Source organism: Prorops nasuta, unplaced genomic scaffold, assembly GCF_024137725.1.
Source record: "Prorops nasuta isolate Cenicafe-Biocafe unplaced genomic scaffold, Cenicafe_Pnas_1.2 PNAS00003, whole genome shotgun sequence".
In the NCBI taxonomy this organism is placed as follows: Eukaryota; Metazoa; Arthropoda; class Insecta; order Hymenoptera; family Bethylidae; genus Prorops; species Prorops nasuta.
In genome coordinates, this window is record NW_027116800.1 from 13,062,987 (window position 1) to 13,084,970 (window position 21,984).

The 21,984-nt window shown below is 40.4% G+C and overlaps 1 protein-coding gene across 2 annotated transcripts in view; it reads right to left on the bottom strand.

Annotated features, from left to right (window-relative positions):
- Positions 1-1,764: 1,764 nt before the first annotated feature.
- The window catches only part of LOC136785977 (trichohyalin-like), a 56,412-nt gene continuing 36,192 nt past the window's right edge, over positions 1,765-21,984 (bottom strand). For both annotated transcript variants that reach the window (XM_066747371.1, XM_066747370.1), the window contains exons 2-5: positions 18,824-19,577; positions 5,929-6,292; positions 4,304-4,671; positions 1,765-4,150 (exon numbers count right to left, since the gene is read on the bottom strand). In XM_066747371.1, coding sequence (XP_066603468.1) covers positions 3,192-4,150; positions 4,304-4,671; positions 5,929-6,292; positions 18,824-19,049 — 1,917 coding nt within the window. In that variant the 5' untranslated portion in view covers positions 19,050-19,577 and the 3' untranslated portion in view covers positions 1,765-3,191. The remainder of the gene's footprint in view (positions 4,151-4,303; positions 4,672-5,928; positions 6,293-18,823; positions 19,578-21,984) is intronic.

Sequence of the window (21,984 nt, forward strand, 5' to 3'; positions counted from 1 at the left end):
TTATTAAGTGTTATTAAATAGCACGCATTGTAGTTTACTGCGCGTAGCTTATCGTCTCTTCGCAGAATGTGTCATTTCAGCCTTTGACTTTCTCCTTACCCGGTCTTTCCCCACTAACATTTTTAACGTCGTGACACCGTCGATCGGAAATAACATCAATGCACCAAGAATCCTAATTTATTCGAATTATCTTACTTTCAGTGTCTTGCTTGTTTTTATTATTCTTCGTAAATATATTATTTCTTTCCTCTGATTATTTATATATCAAGTATCGTTGTCCGAAAAAAATGTTCCTCAAATGCGATAAATGAAATTTTAATCCATTCTTTAAAGATCTTGACTCAATATTTTTATTCTCATTCTTAACGTCGTTTTTTGTTCGATGCATTTAACGTGATATTAAACGGTAGCTTTTGTGCGTCATTTTGCCACAGGACAGTGCACATCCAACTGTCGTGTAATGCATTCGACTTTCTCTCTGACTGATGCTTCTGCGTGAGTATCATTAACGCGCAGATGTATTGATTGAGATCTACAAGCAAGATACCAACTTTTTATTGCCTTTACGATTTCTTCTCAAACTTCAACATTTTGTTAAATAATTATCGTCGTCCTCGCACAACATGTAGCTTTCAGTTCGCTGCAATTTACACACACATACACACATATGGCAGAAAAATTACTGTTTATAATTTAAATTTGACATTCGTCTAAACAATTAAAATCAAAATTAATCAGTCAAAAATATTTTTTAACAGAAGCATTGAGAAACGAAAGCTATGCAATTTCAAGATATTTTACATTCTTCTACCTTTTACTTTAATTATACGACGAAACGCTTACTAATTCGGAACTTTCGAAAGATTAGCTTACTTTTCAAACTTATGTCCTATGGAGTACTTATATAACTATATGAATTTGTAAGCAGCTCCATCTTCCGCAGGATCTTAGAAATCATATATGGATATAACGTTAAGCTATTTCTGATTTGCATTTAAGTAATTATAATTTTCTTTATGAAAAAAAAATATTAATGTCATTCTTAAAATACAATAAATTTTTGCATTTTTTTTATTATATCGTGTCTGCTGCTTTATTTGCCTTCAGAGGGTAACTCGAAAGAAGTTGTTGTTGCGCGCGCGCACGTTTGCGTAGATGGTAAAATCACAATGTAATTTCTCTCTTTACCGGCTTATCATCGCATCGGTAACTAAATTTTAATTTTAATAAAATATTCGTAAATTATTTAAACATAGTAGTAGCAAAAATTTGTATTGAATATGAAATTCAGTGTGCTATTGTCAATATATGTTTTATAATATTATATTATATACTGTTTTTTTAATTGAATGCTTTTGTGTTCATAATATAATTTGAAATCTATTCATTTCATATATTTTCAGATTTTTGTTGAAAATATCTTAATAAATATGTTGAACAAAGAAATTATGCTTTTATTTAAATTTGAATGATTGAATTTTGAAAGAAGCTAAATTAGTAAAAACATAAGAGGCAACGTTAAAGGATTATTTAGCTGTTCCTTTGAAAAATGGATCGGCCAGTTCCATACACCATAGAAGGGCTTCCACTATATCGATTGACCTGAATTCTAGAAGGGTACATGTACTTGAAGGCCTGCAATTTCGTACCGTTCGTGATCACGCGATCCTATAATTATGAAAGAACACTTACAAAGACTGATGTACTTTAAACTCAACTTTGTAGCAAAAATCAAGGGTCACTTGGGGTTGGAGAACAGCTATATATTTTTCATAAATTTCCTTTATTGTACTCCATCTTCTCTCGTACAACAAGCGTTACAATTATTGTGAATCCAAAATTTTCGGTCCCTATTAACGTGCAAAAATACATTTCCAGCTTAAAAGGAAAAGAAACTTAAAAATTCATTGAAATTGCATTGGTAAAGGACCCCTAAAGATTCATCCTGTTATTCCCTCATCCAAGTAATTTTTTTACAAAAAATCCATATAAAAAAGTAGGAGAAGGGCGCAATAATGCTTTCCAATAAATACCACGCTGATAAAAATGGCACATCCTTTCAGCAAGAGCCATGCTATACAGTTCTGAGGTTATTCGACATAATCCATGAATTGTCCGTTACCAACTAATAATTTGTTAAAAATACTATAAATACTTTTTCGTTAGTATTCTTTCAGGCTTCAATTGATCAAATATATGTAGCGTTTCATAGTATCAAACAAAGATTCAACATATTTGCTGAAAAATGCAAGGGAATACAGAAAGAAGATTTCTTCTCGACTGTTATTCGTAAAATAAAATTACAAACATTCTTTTCGTTATAAGAATGAAAAAGTTCCACAAAGTTTAATTTGTGCTTAAAGGAACCTTTGACTTAGCATTACTCGCAATCCTTTCCCATTAAATAACGTTTCTGGCAAAGTATTGCACTCTTTGAATTCTTTTACACATCGATATTAATTTTACGAAGAAAATTTATTGGTCGATATACTAGAATTTCCATAATAATTAGCCATGATGCGTATAAGGACAAATAGGCGGGTTCGTTTCATCGAACATATATTTACAAGACTTTGTCCTAAACAACTTAATCGAGCTTACACGATTTTCACCAGTCCATAATTTTCATAAACTCACGGATTAATACGCCCAATAGTTTTAACCTATTAAAGACTGCTGTGTATACTACACTAACATTTACATAAAAAGGCAACAGCCTTGATGAGTTTATCCAGTAAGTACACATTCCCAAACGAACAAAATGTGCCTGACTTAGGGGGAGAGGGGGGTGGATGCACTCACGATTACCGTGCATACCGATCAATATATAATAACAGGCATATACACTTAATCACCGACTTTCAAGATCCGTAAAATAAAATACATTCTTTCAGAAAAATAAAACAAGAAGCACTATACACATTCATACAATACAGCACATATTGCTTAGTTTACCGCCGACTCCTGAGAATCGGCAAATAGACGTTCGCAACAATACAATTATCGATAAGATCCCATTATCTTAGGGGTTCTATGAATGATCTAATTACATCCTCGTGCTAGGATTGATTCAATACCGTGTATTATTATATAGTACTAAATAAGATTTACTCTCTTCCATGTCTACCAACCAATGTAGCACGCATAAAAAAAAAGGACTATTTTTCTCTCAAGTACAAGCTAAAAAGGACTTAGACAATAACACCGTGCTGTGCGAGAAGCTGTTTTCGCTGATGAAGACTCGGTGATTCCCCATCAATTTCGTCAAGTCGTGTCCCTTCGAAGGACTTTGAAGTTTTCAGAGTACTCAGAGCTTTCCGACAGTTGTTCGTAGTCATGTCGAGAGATTTGGAACTCCGGAGAGAAGCATTCGCCAGCTTCCTGATGGTCTCTGAGATTGGACATTTGATGAAGTCAGCTCTCTCTCGCTCTCTCTCTTTGATCCTTTGATTATCATCCACCGCTAGCAGAGGATCCTTCGATTCATCCTTGGCGTCTCTCTGACGATTCTCCACGCCCTCTTTGGAATCTTCCTTCGACGTTTGAAATCGCTTTACCTCGGACTCGGCTATCTTATTGCCTCTCAGGACATCAAGTTTCTCTTTCTGTTCCTGAAATTTCGTTTGCGGCTGCGGCCGCTGCGAATCGTCTTCCTTCCTATCATCCTGACCGAGCAATGATTTTGGCGGAGCCTCCACGTAACCACTCTCGTCGCTGTCAGCTTCCTCGTCCAGCGAATCAAGCGTTAGGAAGGAGGTTTCGTCATTTTGCAACAAGTCGTGGCTCACTCTACTCGGATATTTCTCGATCATTCGCCTCTCTCTCTCCTGCGAGTCATCCATCCTCCGCAAAACTTCACCCCTGGGCCTGTAGTCCACCACTTCGTCGAAATCCTCCACGTCCTCGAAATCGAACAAATGCGAGCCCCCATCCTCGATCTCCTCCTCCTCCTCCTCCATAGATTCTTCCTCCTCGCTTCTCGAGGAGAACCTATTTCTGCTGATGATGGTTGATCGTCGGTGAAATCGAGGACTTCCGGCGCAAGTCATGAAGTTTGGAGAACCCTCCGAATTACGACGAGGTCCTTGTACCGAGCCCAAAATGTCGTCGGAGAATAAAACTCTTCTGCGTGCTCGTTGCTCCGATTCCCCTGGAAACCATTTTATCCATCAGTTGTATATATTTGTTAATTTTGAAACACGCATAAACTGTTTCACTCTCTTATTCAACGTACATAAACATTGAGGAGAAGACAAAAATTCATAGAGCAGAGGAAGGATGGAAATAACGAATGAAAATTTACCTGGTACGTGATGATCTTCTGGTCCCAAAGCCCTCTCTTCGCTAGTCGCTGTGCTCGCAGTTTCGCAACCGCTGGAAATGCTTCCATTTTCATCGGAGGACTCGCGATTTAATGCATCGAGAAGTCGGGCCAATCGCCAAGTATCCTGATCGTGCCAGCTTCGCGCTACGCTTTCCAACGATCTCAATTCCTCGAGAAGCCGTTGCTGTTCAATCTCTTCGGCAACCGCATCTTCCTCTATCGCCGATAGTTTCGGTGCACTTTTGGATCTCTCCAGTGGTGGCCGGTAATTCTGCCCACCGGTGCTCAGCAGTAGTTTTCGTCGAGGTAAGGAAGGATTTTCGTATAATGCATTTGCCAAAGACAATCTGAAATAAACGAGAAAAATTTATATAATCGAGTCACACGATGTATACCAATGCGCATCTTCTTATTATACATATAAAGTTTTACGGTATAACATTTAAGTATTAGAACTCGCGACTGTAAACACTGCGAATGCATCCTAGCATTGCACTCACTTTCGAGAGAGAGAGAGAGAGAGAGAGAGATTGTAAAAGTCCGTGCGTTTCTTTCCGGTATGTCAATAGAAACTCTGACCTGGATGCCTACAGTTATCGACAAGCGCCTCGTCCCGAATCGTGACCGGTCGGTGCGCGCTTGACTCGTACTCGTACTCGTAGTATATACCTACGATCAACGATCGTGCCTGACCCGAATTGTGATGCCAAGGAAAAGGTTACGACCTCGCAAGTGCGACTGCCTATGATCATGAATTTCTCATTGCCGTATCGGCATCCGCAGACATTGACTTACCTAATAAATCCGAGCCACGTGCACCCAACTCACTTATCGCTCGCTAATTAATCGCTTTATCAGACCGCTAATGAAGCCTACCAATAATATTTTCTTCGCACACTATACAAAACGCAACAGTTACACGCGAAGAGATACTAATGAATTTTAATAGCAACATTTTTAACTTCTAAAAATAATACCGAATGACATGTGCAGCAGCCAGTTCTCGCTGAGTGACTTAATAGAGATAATCAGGAACAATTATCGTTGATTTCATCGAATCTTTGCACTTATATAATGCAAGTATTTCAAGCTCACGATTATGTGGTTTCCAATAATTACCACCTGTCTACAGAGAGATACGTATTTTTTTCTCGCGCGATACAATATTAATGATCAAGTGTGTAATCGCTAAAAATGAATAATTACAATGTTGGTTGGATAACAAACAGCTTTGGAACAAAGTTGCTAAAAGTCCACGTGCGAGTTTGATGCGCTGTGCTGAGTGCAGGTTACTAAAGCTTTTAGGAAAACTTGTTGAACTTTGTTCGATGGCAAGCTCGAACTCTCTATTAGTTATACGCATGCATTTTGTATAAAAGCTTCGCTCCCTAGACCAACCTGAACATTAGCTAAAAATTTTAAATTTCCAGGGGCTGTGTTTATACGAATATATTGTATGAGAAGAATGAAAAGCGAGTCAAGAAATTATAATTAAAAGTAAAGGAGGAGTTGAAAGGGTCGCAAAAGATTCGCATAACGTACGAGCCTGCCTTTTAAGAGTATTTTTCCCCCTTTTTTAATTAAGGTAGAGTGGCAAAAATTACCTGGCATTTTGTCTGGACACTTTGTCTCTCCTGAATTCGAGCAGAGCTTGCTGAAGTCTTGTATTTAGAGTGGACGCCAGCCTCCTGGCGGTGGACTCTTTGTTGCAAAGTGCAGCGTGGCAACGGAGTTCGGGCCTGAGCCTGCGGCCCTCGTGCCTGTAAACCCAGACAAAGAGCCGAGGGTGAGAAGCAGGGGCTGTGCAATAAGTCACTCTGTGAGCCCAGTATTCCGTCAAGCCGTGGTCCTTCGTTGTTGCCGTTAAACCGCCATTCGTTACCGTCAATCGCATTGTTACATCCGGTCTGCTGCTACCGACGTAGTTCCGCCACAACGTCGAGACTGGCTTCTCTACGCAACCTTCGCCTGAAAATCCAATAATTATTCAAACTAATCAATTTATAAGAGCAAGCAAGTTATGAAATTATCGTGAAGAGTGCGAGAGAGGGAGGGGAGGAGAGGAGCAGAGCGAAAGTCAATATAATTTGAAATAATTTATTGATTTTGACGCCTTGTACATGTGTACCAGTAGGTACTCGACGAAACAGGTGTGTTTATCGTTTACAGGTGCGCTCGGGCTTCGGCTAAGCTTTCCAATAGATTTTTACTGGTTCTTGGAGAGTGTATTCAAGGTGCGCACATCTTGACCTTCGATACAGTTCGATTGGCCGTTCCATGCTCGGATCGGATTACCAATTTAGCGATACAGGAAACGTATAGGTTAGGTACAGTTACGTAGAGCTGGAAAGCACGGCTGCATGCTGGCTTGGCAAGAGGCAAGAGACTCGAACAGTCTCGCTCGAGGAGGAGACAGGCAGGTGAAAGAGGGAAAGAAGAGATGGCGCTCTCGAGCAACGGGTAGATCGGTAAGTAGAGAGTGGGAGAAAGGGGAAAACATATCGGGGACTATCGGGGTAATCGGAGAGCGTCGAAGAGAGAGAGAGAGAGAGAGAGAGCGGAGAAGACTCTGGCGCATGCTGGAACCTGGAGCCGCTGGCTGGCTGGAGGCTCAGGAGGCTTCCACGCAAACAACCAACGAACGTCCCAACAAAATGCCAGACGGCACGCGATCAAGATACTTTGGTTCGTGTCAATCGGCAAAAAAGAAAAACGGAAGAAGGTTTCTACGACTGAGACACTCGTGTACTTGGAAAACCAGTCGAAAGACTCGTCGTCTGTTTTTACCGGTGTTTTTACTCGCTAGTCGTTTTTATCCGTAATAATCCGCTTTTATGTTAGCTACGCGGATCATCCCTGCAGGGGACAAACCTTGCTCACCAGCGGAAATATTTTCCCCGATGAAAAATCAGCCAGGAAAACGATATTGATCTACTCTTGTACCGAGTTTTACCGAGCTAGAGCTGACGACTGTCAACAACCAGGAGCATCTCCGAGACCATCGAACGTTGATTGGCTGAAATTGCAGAAAAAGACACGTAAGAAAAGCAAAACGACTGAAATATACTCATGGATTATATATACGATACGAGAGCAACACGCGTTTACGCGTTGCATAACTGATAAGACTCGAGCGATGTGTCTTTTTTTCAACTCTGCGGATATTCCAGCTCGTTCTACATAGACTCGCTTATATTTTCCAGGACTCTTTCCGCCATGTTAGATAAAAGTAATAACGTGCTTTCTGTTTTGCATAAGCGCGCGGTGTCCGAGTAAACCCGAGTCTTGATATTTCTTCGGCATTTCTATAAAAAAATAGATCCGGTATGCGTCTTTCATGGAAGTGTCTCGATTGAACTGGAGAGCTCGGTCGCCCACGCGGGTGCCTAGCTGAATTTTGGCCAGGCCATCGAGACCATGAAGCGTTGCTAAGTGGTGGAAACCAGTCATGCCAGAATTGCCGCTTTTTTCGTTTGTAAGCTGCGTATACTGACTAGAACATTTTCTCCAACACACACACACACGCACAGCTTTGTCCCTACATGAAAAGAATAATGCTTCGCACAAAAACGTTACAAATTTTTACGTAAGGTGCATATGTTCCTGTAATTAAGTGCGTGTAAAATTGCTCTGTATAGTCGATACGCAACTTTCAAGTATCAGTTGTGCCACGTGCATTTTTGATACATATATATATATATATATATATATGTATCCCTTCGAGTGGGTTTTCCAGCTTGAGAAAAGTGACAATTCTGGCAAGATTCCTTGCAAGGATTCCTATACTGCTTGCAGCGCCACACAGTGTGAGAAAATTGTGTTCGACGAGGATGAAGCGGGCGCTGACTGACTATCCATCGGCGATCGTAAAGCGTTTAATACCGGAAGCAAGCGAGGAAAAAGGCAAAAAACGACCTAACAGACTGGAAATAAGGCAAACGTTAACATTCCAACGATGAAAGTCTAATTGTCGGGAATATTAAGCCTGAATAAGCTCTCATTCTTCTTTAGCTTGGGTCTTTTTGCGAATGATGCAACCACTGTACAGCTATTTTAAGCTTCCCGTTGGATTATCCGTTTGAAAAATCGATCGGTCATTCAATTTGCAAGAATTCGATAGCGATCTAAGCTCGAAGGTCGATTCGCGCGTATCAGCGGCCGATAAATCACTGTTCTCACGTGTCTCGGATGAATCCGGACCCTTGAATATAATTTTGTCCTTTTATCGCTGGCGAACGGCCGTGCACTCCGATAATTGTCCAACGTCACTACTACGGCAATTAATGTTTTTGTTTATTCGCGCAAGTTAATGAAGCTATAGGCTCCTAACGATGCATTGAATTGCAGTCATATGGCCAATGTTGCAGACGGTGCGTAACAAAAGCCATTTATAGCATTATATATTACCTTATTCCAAACGTACATCAAAAGAACATGTATCCATAAACTGCTGTTACACAATAGTACAGAAATAGATATATAGTCTTTAATCGAGGAACGCTGCAGTCTTTGCATAATTACCTCGAGAAATGCACAGGTTCGATATTGCTTATTTTGGTAATAAATTCGAGGGATGCAATGAAAATACGCTATATCGCGGCGTGTGTGCAAAGGAAAGCTTTCCTTGGAACCATTCCAGTTGGCTCTTCAAAAGCGGAAGCTGAATCAGCCAAGTCGATTATGCGTCTCGCGGTCAATAGAGTAGCAATGACCGTCGTATAAATCAGCTTCCAGCACTCGCCAAACTATTTCTTATCGTCAACAGAAACAACACAGTCTATTCGCATAAACAAATAATCAAAAAAGAGAATAAATCAAGCGCGGACAAGAACGCGATGTGTATAGATTTTTGCCAGTGTGTACTTTCCTCAGGAACTCGCGGCGAGAGTTTTCCGGAATAGGCCATCGTCTACGTAACTTCCGGGATGAGCTGGGAAAAGTGCGTGGTACATCGCGACGAGCGAACGTGACAAACGAAACTCGTATATATGTATATATGGCACGGTATGTACAGGCATATTATACGCGGTATAAGTGTGTATTGGTGTAAGAGAAAGAAGAGGGCAGTGTTCAGCGTTCAGCGCTGAATTATCGCTGCAGCGTTGAAGACGAGCGAATCGGAAACGGCCCAGCCGGAACGACGCGGAACAGGAAGTGGCCGAGAGACTCGTCGGCATAACCAATTCCTTCTTCTCTCGCCGAGGATTCTCCAGGCAACCGACATCAACCGCTAGCCCGGAACACTACCTTCGAAATTAGCCAATTAAAGGCAATGCAGCTGATTTTTATCCTCGGCGCATTCTCCACTCATCCTACGAAACTCCCTTCAATAGTGGAGATTTGCAAACACTCGGCGGAGGAAAGCATCGAGCGGGCGCGTTCGAGCTAGTTGCTTTAATCCCCCCACCCGCTCGACGTATTTATCCGCATTTTCCTCTTCCACCACTGCACCACACAATACACACACGTATATATATATATACGTACGTATATGGCTGGCAGAAAATTCGGAACAATAGGATTTTATTTGGAAGCAAAAAATGATCGGCTTTAAGATCGGGAGAAAAGGTTACTCAGCGATCGACCTTGCGCACGTGTGCGGGCGATCGCGGAAGGGAAGCATCACCGTGAATATTATGCAAATGCCTTCCAGGAACTTTGCTAACAGATGCTTCGGGTATATATATATATGTTTAGGGGCACGTACGGTAGATTTGTTAATATGCTCGTTTCATTACTCGTTGCTATATAATTGATAGGCATTAAGATGTTAAATTTACCCATGAACTTGGGCTTAGGGGCTCTCGCTCTATAGCGGTTTGCTTTAACCGGTACTATATATTGCCTTCGGCGTTAGGCAAATCCCTGGACCACAGATCCCGAAGAATCTCATTTTCTCACTACATACATATAGTCATTCCCATTGATAGCTTCCTGTAAAATTTCAAGATTTATTACGACTTTGCCCGCTTTGATTTATTTTCTTTATCTATTCGATAATCGAACTTTGTCGCATTTTTCATGCATTTTGAAGTCTCTTTTTTCATTCGATACACGATGGATGTGCAAGCGATCATACTTCCTACATTTCCTATCGCGTTTTTCTTAGAATTCTTTTATATCAAAGTTTTATCTATCGCTTATTGGCGATCGCGAATGTAATCTGAAAATATTTATTGCATCGGATGCAAACTTTTCCGCGCCAAATCTGTATTTTTCACTTAAAAACACTCAACGTTTGAAAAACTGAGAAGCGATAAGCTTTGTTGTTACCAACAGATGAAATGCACAATCTGCCGGTGGTTTCCGGTCTACGCCTATTTCGCAAGGATCGTATCGCGGTTTTCACATTTCTTTTATAGTAAATATATATGAGCCACGTACGCCACACGTTATATCAATAAAGCTATACGCATTAAGCAAAAGGAAAGTAAATACTGCGCGTTAGCGTTGGAATTATTAGATTATGCATCTTTGATTATGCGAATAAAATGTATATGCTTGAACGGGAGAACAGTTGTGCGTCTGAATCATTTATTGTTTCAGATCATCGGTCAATTAAGATTTTATGCCGAAGATATCGCAACAACTATAATCCTGCTTTAAGCTTTGCTACTATATGTCACTGAACATGCCAGATGCCACAACTGTAAAATTAATTACGCCGGATTAATCTCATTATCGAAACATTGTCGAAATATTTTATCGCTGAGAACTCTGATAAGAAATATTTCATTCCCGCTACTATACTTTATTATAGTATTTGTTAAGATAAAAACAAGTGTTTATAAATCTCTAGTTTTATAGTGGAGCTTGTCCATATTTTACTAGTGAAATCTGGTTTGTTGGAAAAATGTCCAAGAGGCAATGCGACGTTGAAATATGCCAGACGAATCTGGAGCTGTCGAAAATAAATGTCATCCATGATAATAAGTTGGAAAAATGAATTATGCGCGTCTTACGCGCCTTTCCTGCATTAGAAATAAGTTTACAGCGCAATTAGGGCGATGTACTCGCTATTAGAATATACTTTTAATTGTTCTCACGGCGCAGCTTAGCCGTTCATTAAATCGAAATTGATTGCTCGTAAAACGCTGCAGGTACATTATCACGAAAGGAAATTTACAATTCAGGAGTAATTACTTTCGTGAAGATTCTAATCAAACTCGGAGAAATTCTTGATGACTTCCTCTCTCTTTATAACAGCGAATCGATTAACTTCTTCAGAAAGATGTTATAATAAAATTAATCACTCTTTGTTTCAAGATCATCACGCCTGCCAGTAATATTATTCCCCCTTTCGTACAGTTTCAAGCGTATATAAAAACACAATATTTTTCAGTGCCACATGTATATAGGTTTGCAATAAAATTTTATTAGAAAGATAAGTTTGTTATTCCATAACCACGGCGTTAATTGTTACAAGAGATAAGATAAATTAAATATAAAAATGACCAAATGTCTATTAACCGACAAGAACAGGATGGCTATATCCAATTATACTTGGAAGATAAAAATAAATGGTTTAAATTTTAAATAATCCATGCTATCGTTCGGATCATATATTTTGTACTAAAATGATACGTCATTTGAGATAGCTCATAAATGTTTAATCCGATCGCTATTTTTAGACATTACTTTTATCTAGTTTAAAAATAAAATTTCAAGGCGTCGAAGGAGGACGAGAGAGGAGGAGGGGGAGGGGCATATATATTAAACAAGCATCAATCGAATTTCTAAGAAAGATGCTTTTTAACGTTTAAATGTTAACTCGACAATAATAAAATGCTGGAATTCTATAGCTGTACAATCAGTACGGTAAAAAGATTAGCCAACAGCAATGAGACCATTAAATAAGAACCTACATATGTCAATATGTAAATTACAAGCGAGTGCTTGCTTAAGCTCAATTGGCACTAAAAAGATTTACAAATAAGTACTGTGCGCGCATCATTGGACTCAATTTATCAATACATATTGGCCTATTTGCACAAGAGCGTCGATTCTCGATATATTTAAAAGTGATTTCCTTCTTATCATGTACGAATGAATTAATTAACGAGCACAATGCAATATTTTCCATGTGTACGTGTATATTAAGAGGCTGCCAGTAGCTACCATAAATTGATCTTTTTTTCCGTAAATTCAAATTAGCTTTAGTCCCTGAGAATCGTATACGCGGGAGGGAAGAAAGCAATGCGAAGGCCAACAGGAACGAGTTCGGATAAAACTGGAAACTGATGCGCGAATTCGGCGAAGCCAGTTGGAGAATTCTCTCTCCTCGGCATCCTATATTTATTATTCTTCCCGCTGGACTGAAGCCTCTCTCTCTCTCTCTCTCTCTCTCTCTCTCTCTCTCTCTCTCTCTCTCTCTCTATCTATCTATCTATCTATATGTATGCCTCACCGTCTACACTGTCTACTGCAGACTGGTACAGCTCCCCCGATATCTCAATTCTTGGCATTAAAAAACCAGGATCAAACTATACGTGGATTATATATGTTATAGAACACGAAACGATGACCTTGACTCTCGAGACAGGTCCTCTGACTTTTTATAATGCGTTCGAATGCGATTGAATATAGAAGGCATGGAAAATATAGGGATCCGGACGCAACGGATTTATTTCGTTGATTTATAGTATCTTCGAAACGTGAAGATGCTGCAGGTTAATAAACGAGGGACACCGTTTAAATGTTGAAGGAAGGCTTTCGGGACTTTAATCCGTCCTTTTAAACGATTATTTTTTTTTCTCATTTACTCCTCTTGGTACCTAACTGTTACGTGGGAAAATCGTGGTTAACGGTGCGGGGCTTTTGCGCGACCCAACGCGGAGAAGAGAAAAGAGATAGAGAGATAAAAATGGATATTGCGCGACCTTCCAGGATTAGATGAAAATGGCTCGTGATTCGGGATCGGTAGTTAAAATATACAGGATTAATTAATCGCTGCGAAATACTATAGCGATCCCGAATAAACGTACCGTAATAATGGCGCGTTCCTGATGATTAAGGCCGACCCAGTGCGAAGCGAAGGTATGCAGAGAAAGTAGGGGTGCCCCCTTCTCATACGCCTATGTCCGGTCATTGCACCGTATAATTCTCCCCCCTCCACTTGTCTTTTTTCACTTGGCGCAACCTTACCGGGACACCGCAAACTCCCGTGTCGAAATTTCGTGTACACGTTTTCAGGCGAAACCATCGTCTTCTACGCTTTGAATACCTTCGCTTTCTTCTACTTTTAACCTAGCCAATAGCACCGCGACAGAAATGACCAATTTCTATTTAAAGACTCTCCATTGATCTCTCGCAACTCTTTTCAATTCGCAAGGTCATTTCGGAAGAAAAGATTATGAGCGAAAATAATCGTACGTGTGATAAAGTTGATCCTTGATTTAATCGCTCTGCTAATAGTTTTCTATTATTTTAGGTGATGGGTATAGTTTTATAGGGATCAAGCACTAATTCAGTGCGATTGATATTTAACCTCGCGGTAGATGCAGGCGCAGTAGCAGATTATTAATTGGAATGAAAGCGTTAGAGTTAAGTTTTGACGGTACCGCTTAAACGAAGCTTATCTTGATCAGGATGTACCGTAAGAAGAAATTTTTAGAGAGATAAAATTCAGTATTGAAAGTTCATTCTCGTGACCTTAAATAGAAAGCGTCTTAGCTGGTGTACGCTCTTACGTAAGAGCGATTTTCAATAATAAACCGTGAAGGTAAGGTGAACCGTATTATAATGGCAAGTGTACAACGTTTGTACGAGAATCTCTGGCAATTTTCACCTCTGCGTCGGTAATACACAAACTGGCCTACTTTTGAAAAAGAGCAAATGATTATTCAAGAGGAAAAATAAAATATTTCAAGAGAGTAAACAGTTGGAGAATCAATAGATTGTGTTGATAGAGAGAACTCGTCTATATCCACGAGACTTTGTAGGGAGGAATACGCAGAGGACGAAGTATCTGTGCAAGAGGCTTCGATTAACGGCTCTAATTACTGTTTGTCCCTTTAGTTAATTACAGTCGATGTACACAAAAGCTGGACGGCGATTAAGAGCCGATGCCACCGCGCGTTTTCACCGTCTCCTCTTCGACAGCCAATGATAAATTGCGAGGCACAAGTGGCTGTCATTAACTCGATGCCGGCGTGACGCCATCTATACTAATGTTTGCATATCGCTCACTCCCTCTGACAAAGTAAGCTTGTACCTCGGAAGATAAAGTGCGTGGATGCATAAAAGTGGAATCGAGTTTTTGTTCGCTCCCAATCCTTTTTCTCCTCGACGCGACGACCGTGCAAACAAAACCAAAGGCATTTCCCAGCCATTATACCCATCTCCCGAGACAATCAGGAATCCGACAAAAACCCACTAATGATTTGTAAAAAGATGAAAAATATTTTTACCACTCGCTAAAATGCGTTAAAATCCGTTAGGGGGAAAAAAGCTCTAAATGCAAAACAGGTTATTTCTTTCGGCGATCGATCGGTACGGACGCAGTAAAGTTCTCGAGTGAGAAGCATGGAGAATGGCTGCGCTAGAGGAGAAATAAAAAGGTGTTATTGTTTTGTCTTCTCCAACTCCGTGCCGTGATATGTTGATTTCTCGGGGCAATAAAATGGATAAAGCTAAAGGAATCTAGGATAAGTCGAGTTTTACGAGCTTAGCGGTTTGAGATGGCCGTCTTCTGGCAGTTGATTGTTTACGTGGCAGTGGAGAGAGATTGGTCGCGGAGAGAGAGGGAATAAGAAAATAAGGTTGGTGGATTGAGAGAAGTGAAGCGAAGTGAGGCGAAGCCAAGTGGAGTGGAGCAGAAGTGAAGAAGCGAGTGGCGAGAGCGAGATCTGCGTGGTGCGCTATCTGCCGAATGATAAATTAAGCGCGAGTGAGGTTAGAACGCTCGTAAAGCGCAGTCAATGGCGATCTGCGTGTCGAACGTGTATCGGTGCCTGCTGAGTGCACGTAATACGCATCAGAATTGCAGTTACGCGTGTATAAACGTATATTTATATATGTAAAGCCTACGAGGCTGAAAATCCCAGAGAGCCAGGACCTTCAACCCAACCACCACCCCAACTACGTTTTCCAAGCATCGCCGTATTTCAGTGGTCTATTGCTCACAGCTCAGTTTTACTCGCTCGTAACTGTAATTAGCGTCTCGCGAGAGCCAAGTGCCTCCAATAAAGTCGGTAAAATCAACTGGAACATTCACGATAGCAATAAAATCCTCGCCAATTGCTGCAAAAATTGCGCTACAAACAAATTTATTCTTCGCCCATACTCGTAACATTAGCAAGGCGATTGTCATTGTACCTCGTATTCGTGAAACTTTCCATAAATAAAACATTTGCCAATTTCGTCAATAGAGGGCTCATCCTGCACAGGGTGTCGCTTAAGGTGGTTCTTGTCTATTTGCATTTCCTGCAAATAGTTATCAACAAAATATATGTTGTTCTCCGAAATTCAAAGGATATGATGCATTTTTTTCGACCTAGCTTGTCAAAGAAAATCTAAGGAAAAAATGACTTGAAAAGTCTGATTTTAACATCCCATACAGCACCAAGTGACTTAAAAACATCTTTTAAATGTATTTTAGTCAATTGGATGACTAAAAGATATGTCTATAAGAGAACTTTTAGATAAATATGCTCTATGTGTTGCTCTTTACAGAAGACGAGACGCAATTCCTATTTATAATATTCAAAAAGCATCTCACAATGACTTTAGATTAAACAAAAAACCAATTTATTAATGTATGATTTTCGTACTTTTAAATGGCATAAAGAAAATTGTGGATTAGCGAACCGAATATAAAGATATTAATTGTGTGTGAAAAGTAAGAAAAGGAAGTTCTTGCAGTGGATTCAGACTGTACTAGTCAGACATAATTTATAGTTTCGAATTAGACTAGCTTCTGCTTAATAATTGGAAAATTATTGTTAAATTATCAAATAATAATTCAAACAGAATCAAAAAGAATATATTTCACTTTTATACTTGAGGTTAAAATATTTTTTGGCCAGCACGGTCCAAATCCATCGCAAGAACTATTTTAAACGCTCCAAAATAGGGACATACAAAAACGTTCGTTTATCTCCGTAACTATTTTCTTTACCATCTTTTTAAAAATCCCTCTCTAAAATTTACATCCCGAAATATTTCATGTGACGCGACGTTAGAAAATTTTAACCAATATATACAATATCGACCATGATAATAATATGTATAATATGTTGTAGATAGCCTTGTATTTGCTAGTTGAGTCGAAAGAATCATGCGAAGAGCGATAATGTGCCGTAACGGTTATCATCGTAAGAATTGATGTCGCGTACATATTTACCGCGTAATAGCAGTAATCGCGCCGATACATTCCTTCGCTTTGACGCTGTCTGCTCGCGTCCTGAATGGCCAATCGCGACGAGCGGTTTCTTTTTACCAGCAACGGCACCAACAGCACCAACGAGAGAAAAGTCGAGATGTGACCAGGCGCGCAATATTTCAGGAACAAACCTGAAACTACTCGTTGTCGAAGCGTTAACCGATAAATTCGTCGCCATATAAATCCTATAATAGTTAACGAGCTTGTTACGATTAAAGTACACTGTAAGTATATACGGAGGGATGTGAGTTAAAACAAAAATATTATGATTTTCAGGTCGTCATACCGAGAGAGTTTTAGCTTGTTTCGGTAGAATACGAGCTTCCTTCTGCGAACGCGGACGATATAAAACGCGTTGACTTTACTTTATGACCTTTTTCTAAGGATTGTGTGTAGTACGTGACTCCTAACAATAATAATGATAACAAATTAATAACGAAAACAATGCGAATCGCCTGGCGTTCCATAAACTTACGTGACAGATTACACAAAGCTTCGTAGAACTCGACATAATAGAGTAAGTATGGATCACCAAACGAGTAAATATATTTGAGTAAAACTTTGAACTTGACGTGCACGTTGAAAAATAAATAGAAGATTCAATAATAACGTTTACGTAAAAAAAATCTACTTAAGTGCGGAGAATAGATAAGAAAAAAGATTTACGTAATTCGCTTGACAGTCGTAAGAAAGATTAGGTTCTCCTCGAATGTCCCTTGTTAGATATAGTCTGAACAATAACGAGCAACGCTAATCTTTCGTGCTCTTTGTCCGTTGCATATTTCAATGGCAAAACTTTTTAGGAGGCTTCGTTCAGGAAGGTAATTGCACGTTGCATGAAAAATAAACAAGAGGTGGAAGTATAGATGGAACAAGAAACTATTCCATTATAATAAGTCATTCGGTCTAGAATGTTTTCTTTTTTTTTTGTCAGATTCCACGCTGTTATTTAAATGTTAGTCCAAGTCGTCAGGAGACGTGACAGACGTCATGAAATTGCAGAGCTCATTAGGAATATCACCGGACCGACAAATATACTTGTTAAATTTATTAGATAATTACAACGCGGATGCCACTGATTAGCATGATCCGTGTAAATGTCAACGATCGATGCAGAAGGTATGGAAATAGCGTAGGATTAATATTGGTGAGAGGAGAAGCACGGATATGCAGCAGCCATATAAGAACCGAGGCAAAGTCAACAAATGCGTAAACAAGTCATTTTGTATATTGAAAAGTGCAGAGTTGCATTGGCAAAGCGTGCAGCGACCGAACCGAAGGATGCATCGCGGTTACATAAAGCTGCGCGTAAATTGCGTATGGCTTTAATGTTACCGCTGCCAGTTATTAGGATATGAAGCAACAAAACAATCCTAATAGTTCAGTAACAACATGCAGGAGCTCGGTATGAAATATTTAAATACAAAGTAAAGAAAAGACCTTCCCCCTACCGATATATATATATAGCCAATATATCAGCCTGTACAAATACACATAGATATATATGCTATACTCCGAGCTATTTCCCCAAGAGTCCGTCACCGCAAAACGGCAATCCAAAGCTCTCCGAGGCTTGGCGAGCTACTGCGATTTGTGCAGCGAAACACGCATAGAAAAAACCCACGCTAAGATGAACCGACGCGACTGCAGTACGCAATCCTTTCGCAAAGAGTATCCAAAGGAAAGAAAGCGATTGAGGCCAATCGCGTCTGATGTGGGTTTTTATCGAGAATCCTTCCTTCTATCGCCATTAATCGAAGCTTTGAAAACGACAGAAACCTCTCTCTCTCTCTCTCTCTCTCTCTCTCTCTCTCTCTCTATCGGATGTACAATTGAGTAGCGAATCTAAATATAGGAGGTCTGATAAAAAAAAACAAGACCGAGATAAAAGCGAGACGATCGAGAGCGGATAATATTGGATAATTTGCAGCTGGAAAATGATAAAGCGGGGCTAAAAAGACGTGGAAGAAGAGCGGTTGGATTGGGGGATGGGTGGAAACTTGGCCTTTCGTGCGGAGATTATCGAGGAAAAAGAGGGAAAAAAGAGGCGGTGCGGCTGTTTGGAAAATAAAAATGTGCATGTGCGTGAGGATGAAGCGGTTTGTATATAGGCTCACCTTTGGCCCATCCGGTGAGTACGTTGCCAAGGTAGGCGACCTTGTAACAAGGATCGTACTCGGTGATCGAGGCGTTTCCTCTGTGCCGTCTCCAGAGCCTGCCCAATCCTCTCTTCAATGACTTGAGCGTCCTCTGGCCGAATTCCTTGCCATTCGCAGGGTTCTCCGAGCCACTTCCGGTTTCCTCCTGCACAGTATCACCGACGACATCTCCCATCGTCTTCATCTTCGCGCACTAGTATCGCCAATTTTCCTCTATCTTTCACTCAAAATTGATTTCTTTCTCAGCTTTTCACTTGGAGAAACTACAGCTTCCGGCCGTGACCCGACGATCCCATTGAGATTTCTAACAATAAATTCACATTCTGGATTTTTTCAACGCTGGGATTGTTGGAGAGCTTCCGCGAAGACTCGCCGCGCTGCGATTGGACAGGGATGAGGAAAATGTGGAGGCGTCGTTGCACGTATAACCTTGGTGGATGTGAGTGAATGAGCCTGATTGAGGTCACGAGCGACCACCACTACGACGACAGGCCAAATTGTGAAACTCGAATAAATCTCGAGGAGACGGACAGCGGACCTTTTGCCTCGCTGCTCCTCTTGCTGCTTTTTCTATCTTCTTTCAAGGTCGATTCACTGCTGCTGTTCTCACGGGCGATCTTGAGTCGACGCTTCCAACCAAATGACAAATCTTTCTTCCGGGATGGAGTTCCCTCGACCTGGCCTCGCTACTGTCACGGCTTCTCCGAGCTTTCTGAAATTAGAAAATAAAACATTCAATCAAATCTTTCTCTCTAACACGGTACACTGCACAGCTTCATCTAGTACGCCATTTATTCCCCATTCTCATTAACACTCGATAAGTGCTCGTTGTTACGTACCACAGATTGCACTCTATACCTATAAGGTTGCAATCCATACCTTATAATAAAGTATTTTGCACATTATTTAGAACGAGTATACTTTATACTTTATCAATTTTAAATAGGAAAATTAATTTATTTTCTGTGAAATGAAAAAGTATATTGACTACTTTATTTTTTCACGATTAACTTTTAGTTTTTTCATATAAATCTTCATTTTTACTTTATTTAACGTTCGAAAAGGTGGAAAACCTAACCGTTCCTCCTAACAATTACTGCAATTATGTGCAACAATGCTTGTGGCTCGATAATTTAAATAACGTCTGCAAAAGGTGCCAGCAAAACTGGTCATATATGTTCTAACGATGCGTTCAGCCGTTTAGAACGGGGTGACGATTTTAAGTAACTTGTCTCGTTATTCCGAAACATGGATTCGCCATTCGGGAATCCGGAAAGTCCCGTTCTCAGATATTAGCGAAAATTGTAAAACAAACAAAAACTAACGATAGCCTCCTAGTGACGCCTAGAGCTAGCGATATAAAAAAGAGGAAAATAAAAAGAAATAATGTAATGTAATATCCCGTTTTGAGAAATACAAATAAATGATTACGTTAGTCATGCACTACTTGCTCGAAGAAGATGTAAGCCAAGGGTTTTTATCCGAGATTATTTACACTATAGCTGCAATGTGGTTGGTTATAACGATAAAGGATTAAAGTGGATTTTTATAGACAATCTTTGATTTTGCATGAATCTGTTTGATCGAGAAATGATAGGATTCGTAAGACCTTTTAACCTAAGGAACAAGCGTAATTATAATTATGCCAGAGTCATAATTTGTCTCTCTTTATTCAAGCGACGGCGGTGTAACAAACAAACTAGTTGATCAACATAAGCCGGCAGGTGGTGGGGAGATTGATTATTTAATTAAGGTTTTATCGCGCTCTAAGCTGCTAATAACGAGACAGAAGCAGCAACGCCGACGCCAGACTACTCGTTCCATGGCGATTGTTTTTGCGGAACAAATTAACGAGTAGAATCGCCAGTCGTTATAGGTGTTGATGCAAAAACTTATTATATGATGAACTAGCAGTATCTACTGGCTGTTGCTACCAATAGAAAAATTCCTATACGCTCTGTGTTATATAGATGCTCTCTTCGAGTATCTTCTTATTACGAAACATTATGCGAAATAGTACCGTTTTTTAAAAACAAAAAAAGAAAAACAACAGACGCTGCTGAAACACGCACGCTTATATATATATATAGAGAGAGGAAGAAAGTAGCTCACTAATTAGCAGTCTTAAAACCAAATTGTAACTCTGATTCAAGTCCAAACAACTCTATAATTATTCGATTAACTAAAGCCTACCGCTAGCCGTTTACCCGTGTCTTTTTAACAGAGCCATCGCAGCCAAGGAATGTCTGTTTTTCTTTTCCTCCTTTAAGATTTAAGCATATCTCGTTATGGTATATCTTTCCGCCACACAGCGGCAATTTAAATGAGAATGTGATTCGTGGAATTTGCGTATCTCCCGGCCCTTCGAGCTCGGTTTGTCTTACGCAACAGGTTTCAGTATCGAGCACGTTGCAAGGGTATATATATATGTATAGGGGAGCAACAAAACCGTAGGGCATCACGTGCGGAGAGTGGCAACTGGCAGCAGAGTACTCGCAGTTCTCGCAGTACTGGCACGGCTTGACGAAGCCAGCAAGGGCCCTCTCGCATTCCTACCTTCGTGATCTCGTAAACGTGACGGGCTTATGGCAACGGGCTGTCGCGACCCAACGTGCGTTCTACGAGAGCCCACGCAATGTTCGCGCACGTTCCCAAACACGCCTGATTCGCGATATAAGTTAATCCGCTTAGAGAGATATGGTCGAAGAAAAATCTTGCCGGCTGCGCCAAAACATTCTTGTAATCGGCGATGAGGCATCGTGCTGCCAAATGCACTGCTCATTATCTATATATATATGCTGCCTATAGCCCAGATCATCGGCCATCGATGCCTCGTAACATTATTTTTGACACGCGGGCGTCCTTGCGTTTTCTAGACGCAGCTCTCCGACTGGGAGATACGATCGCGCACGACCGTATAGGAGAGCAGCGGCGCCTTATCTTGGCCCCGATATTCCCAAGCTTCGTTAATATGCAACATGGCAGAGGTAATAAGTAACAGCTGGCAATAATAATTTTGCGGTGGCGTGCGATTTCCTTGTTATGGTCCGTAGGCGGTTTCGCGTGGCTTTTCAATTAGTTTTGGCCGAGATTCGTTTAAGTAAGAGTTACGCGATGCA